At 40.6% G+C, this 4,363-nt stretch overlaps 1 protein-coding gene across 2 annotated transcripts; it reads right to left on the bottom strand.

The window, feature by feature from the left end:
- Nucleotides 1-3,711, bottom strand: LOC6638046 (vacuole membrane protein 1). 2 transcript variants are annotated; one of them, XM_002061140.4, is made up of 5 exons: nt 3,540-3,711; nt 1,422-1,932; nt 1,037-1,318; nt 658-964; nt 1-599 (listed from the first exon to the last, which is right to left on the bottom strand). In XM_002061140.4, the coding sequence occupies exons 2-5, from the start codon at nt 1,907-1,909 to the stop codon at nt 36-38; spliced, it is 1,641 nt and encodes a 546-aa protein (XP_002061176.3). In that variant the 5' UTR covers nt 1,910-1,932; nt 3,540-3,711; the 3' UTR covers nt 1-35. The 2 variants fall into 2 exon arrangements, with proteins under 2 accessions (XP_002061176.3, XP_046867085.1); XM_047011129.1 differs by having other exon boundaries at nt 3,615-3,711.
- Nucleotides 3,712-4,363: the final 652 nt, after the last annotated feature.

Genomic DNA, 4,363 nt, shown 5'->3' with positions numbered 1-4,363 from the left:
TTTTCTGTTCTTGTTGTTGGTTTATTGTATAGACCCTAATCGCGTAAAGCCTTGTGCTTGGCTTTCTCCTTTTTTAAACTGCTGCTGCTGCTACTGCTGCTCGAGGTGAAGGCAGAGGAGGAGGATGCGGATATCGTTTTTGGCCTTGATGATGATGATGGTGGTGGGGCCTTCTTGTGGAGCCTCTTGTGATAGCTCTGGGCCAGAGAGTTGATAATAGAGACAATAAAGTAGCATACCATGCCAATAACAAATGTCTCGAATATCTTTGAGAGCAGATTACCCGAATCGCCGGTTGCATTGCCGCCGGCAACATTGCCACCAGCACCACGACCACGTTGTCGATGCAATCGTTGCTTCTGATTGTTAAGGAACGCCTTGAAGGGCTCCTGCAGTTTGCTACCAAATATTGGCAATGCGGCCAATAGATCCACAGCCCGTTCGATAAGCGTCTCATTGAAGGCAATTATCACAAATACCTTCTGTATGTGCATCTTAATGATGGCCTTGCCAATGAGTGTGGCACCAAAGAATGTCCAAAATGGCACCAGAAAATGTCCGCATGTTATGCCAGCCAAATCGAACAACGGATTAGGAATCTACCAATAAGAAAATCAATTAGTTTAATTCGATTGCATTTACTCTTCGCATACTCACGCTTGCACAGGCCAAAATGCCAAAGAAACCAACACGCTCAACCACACGCTCCATGAACAGTTTACCCTTGTCCATTAGGCTAAGATTCTTTTGATTCCGTTTGGCATTTAGGGCCTCGAATTCGGCCAACTCTTCGGCATCGTCCGGATCATAGCCAGAGAGACGAGCCGCTTTTGCCATAAAATATGGAGGCAATTCACCAAGAGCTGTACCAGCGCCCCATAGGAATGCCTCCATGCGTACTTTGGACATAATGGACCAGATGTTTGGCATTCGTTTTACATAGGGTTCATCGGGGCAAACGATTCTATACAATAATAAGAAAAAATTTAGTATAAAATTGGTCATACACATATTCACTGTACTTCTAAAAACTCACTCGTCTGGATATGGTGGTTGGGGGAAGTTCAGGGAGTTACATTCATAGCCGGCCAATGTAACACTGGCTATATGCGGACCCAAATATAAAAGGAACGTATGCAGGCCAGTTCCAAGTCCCACCGATGAGAGGACACCCAAGCCAAGCCAATAGATAAAGAACCAAGTATTTCGACGAATAAACTCAATAGCCAATTGATGTGGTCCGTCGAATTTGTAAATTATGCTAAATACAATGCCTAATACTATTAAAACGGCCAGGAGAAGGCGCTGTTGCAGTAATCTAAAAGGAAACAAGGCGGAAACAAAGCATTCGTTATGTTAATAAAGAAAAACACGAAACATCACACGAATTCTAAAGATTTGCAATGTATTTTTGTCATTACCTGCTACTCCAAGTGCGCAATAACGCCATCAGTTCGAGGACACAATATTTGGTTGTTTGCCATGGCCGACGCCAAAGCACCAGTTGGCCACGTTCGGCACGTTCTCGTTCACGTTCCTTGTCTTTTTGGTTTTTCTCCTTTTTGCTTAATTGAGATTTATGATTGCTACTGCTATGGATCTGCATATTGCTGCCGATCGACTTGCTGTTGCTAATGGAATTGGTATTATGATTTGTATTATTGCCCCTTAAATTGCCATTGGGCGTCGTTGTTGACGTCGATGAATGCTGCTGCTGATGGTGTTTTCTGTTGTTGTTGTGTTTGTTGGTATGTTGCTGCTGCTGCTGTTGATGATTTTGCTGCTGCTGCTGCTGCTGGTGGTTGTCTTCGTGCTTATTACGGTGACGTGTTGTGGCATGACTACTTGAGTTTGTTGATGTTGCCGCCGTTGCTACCGCTGCTGTATTCTTTTTCGAGTGTTGTGACATTTAAGCGTTTTGGCAAAAAGCAGCTAAAAAACAAACCAAGTAAAACATAATAAAACAAAATGAAAAGAAAGCAGATATAAAAAGAAGACAAAACGACCAGAAGCAAAATGAAAACAAAAGAAATTTATTAACTAATTATGAAATTGGGCATTTGTTACTTGGTATTATACGACACACTGTAGTAAGTAACTTTCGATAAGGCAAACTAAACAAAATACGCCAACAGCTATTTGATAAGAAATAACCATCCAAAACGAAAGCGGCAAGTTGTGATCGCGGTGCAAAGTTCTTTAGATCAAACGGGTGACTTTAATTTAAAAATTCAATTTAATGCAACTATGCACATGATTTCATTTTACTTAATAATAATTTCTTATTCTAGTTGCTGCTGTTGTTGTTCGACAATATTGTCAATGAGCTTTCGATTTTCTATATAGAAATTGAATTATAGTTAGCGTGTTACGCTTCTTTTCCCATACCGCCAAGACGGGGCCAACAAAAACGAATAAACGGAAACAACGCAGTTGGCCATTGCGCTTGTTAACGAACATTTAACCTGTGGTTTGTTTCCCCCCAATCAGATATAATTTCTCTTTTAAACTATGATCTTTATATCGTTCTCCAACATACTAAGAATGAGTATTCATTTTCCCCAAAGGATCCAAATCCCGTTAGAACTTTGGCTACCCCTACAATGACGCCTCTGTGTCTCGACTTGACATACGCGTAGATACAAATGTAGTTATCTACATCCAGATGATTGCCTGCTGCGCATTGTTCCTTTTCTTTGTTTTTTGTTTTTGTTCTTTTGGTTCTTGCACAATTCTAGCAAGTAAACGCACCTGCTCAATTGATCTGGGGGAAAAGCGCAAAAACAATAACAACAACAACAACAGTCGAACAACGTCTAAGCGACGACGACAACAAAAATGAGGAGATTATCATGCGATACTAGAGCAACCAATAAAACGAATCCACATGCGCGTAAAGCAAACAACAAAAGAGAACAGAACAACAACAAAAGAAAAGAAACAAAAATGCGCACGAGCTACTGGGCTGGCGGGTGGAAGATAACGGGTTGGTTGGGGGGTGGCGAATCGGTGGAGTAAGGTGCTGGTACTTGCTAATCAGCACTTTTTTTTGTCATAATTTTAAAAACTTAAACCAAAACGTTGTCCAATTGGCACACACTTTTCCTCTGTCTCTCTCTCTCGCACACTTTAAGCGCTGCTTGTTATCAATACTGATGGACGCAGCGAAAAGGGTCGGGGGGTGGAGACGGTGGTGGGTGGTGTCGGGTGTTGAGTGAGTTTTCCAACCCCCGCGACAAGCGGCAGCAGCATTGACACCAATATAAAATGCAAGAACTCTCACACACATGAAAAATCAATCAATTGCACTAAACAAAATAACTTTTGCGCTAAATCTTCATAAACAATTAGCTGGCTTTCTTTCACATCACGAGGAAAGGATGAGAACCACAACAGCAACAACAATAACGCTATCGCCTTCTCTGTCTCTCTTTACCATTACAAGCTCCCTCTTTCACTCTTTGTTACCTGCCGCTGTTTTGTAACTGTGGGCGGTTTTATCCTGTTTTTTTTGTGCTTTTTGTAACTAACATTTTTACCTGCTCAACTTAAACTTTAATATATGTGTGTGTGTGTGTGTGTTTCTGTTCACCTACGGGTATGTCTAAAATCACCTTTTAGACTGCCGTTGCTGCTGCCTCTTGTTTTAAATTAAATTAAATTATTAATAAGTAACTAGCACACACGTCCGCTCACTTGGAAAACAAAACAAAAACAACAACAACAACATCTCGAATTCGCCCGAGCCGTAAGAAATGGAATATTCGCCTTAAAATTTTACCCATTCGCCGGAACTTTTTGCCTATTCGCCGCAACCACTCGAAGTCACATCGAGCTCCTTGCAACTCCAACATGTTCGCACTTTTTCCTCTCTGAAGTTAAATTTCTTTTTGAATTTTCGCCGTGAGAATATTCGCAGTGAAGAGAAAATATTCGCCGTAAGGTGTGAATATTCGCCGTAACTTATTGCACAACTCATACCGATAATGCCAACAACGAACATTCGCTTTCAACGACATGTCGAATTCGCCCTAGCCGACCCCCACTTTTTTTTTATCGCTTTAAAGTTTTAAATTTCGTTCCCTAATTTTTTTCCATTTAACTCAAACCCAAAATTAAAAACTTTTTTCACACCCTAAAATATGTAGATAAAGTTAATTTTTCGCATTTTTTTGCTTTAGTTCGAGTTCAATCATAAAATGACATTACACTGGGCAATTGCAATTACAATTATAATGGGCATTTTAGGAGGAAAGGTCGTTCTAAAATTTCCAAATTTTTTCAGTTTCGAAATGTGAGGACATATGTATTTTGGGAGGACATAAATTTCGAATTGCATATTCCTGAATTTGTCAAAAACCAG

Source organism: Drosophila willistoni, assembly GCF_018902025.1.
Source record: "Drosophila willistoni isolate 14030-0811.24 chromosome XL unlocalized genomic scaffold, UCI_dwil_1.1 Seg141, whole genome shotgun sequence".
In the NCBI taxonomy this organism is placed as follows: domain Eukaryota; kingdom Metazoa; phylum Arthropoda; class Insecta; order Diptera; family Drosophilidae; genus Drosophila; species Drosophila willistoni.
The sequence above is the reverse complement of the archived record's forward strand: the minus strand, read 5'-3'. Positions and strand labels throughout refer to the sequence as shown.

Coding starts and splice junctions, on each gene's coding strand:
- LOC6638046 (XM_002061140.4), bottom strand. CDS start 1,909: ATGTCACAACACTCGAAAAAGAATACAGCAGCGGTAGCAACGGCGGCA. Junction 1,319..1,421: donor TTGCGCACTTGGAGTAGCAG/GTAATGACAAAA, acceptor GTTTCCTTTTAG/ATTACTGCAACAGCGCCTTC. Junction 600..657: donor GCATTTTGGCCTGTGCAAGC/GTGAGTATGCGA, acceptor TCTTATTGGTAG/ATTCCTAATCCGTTGTTCGA.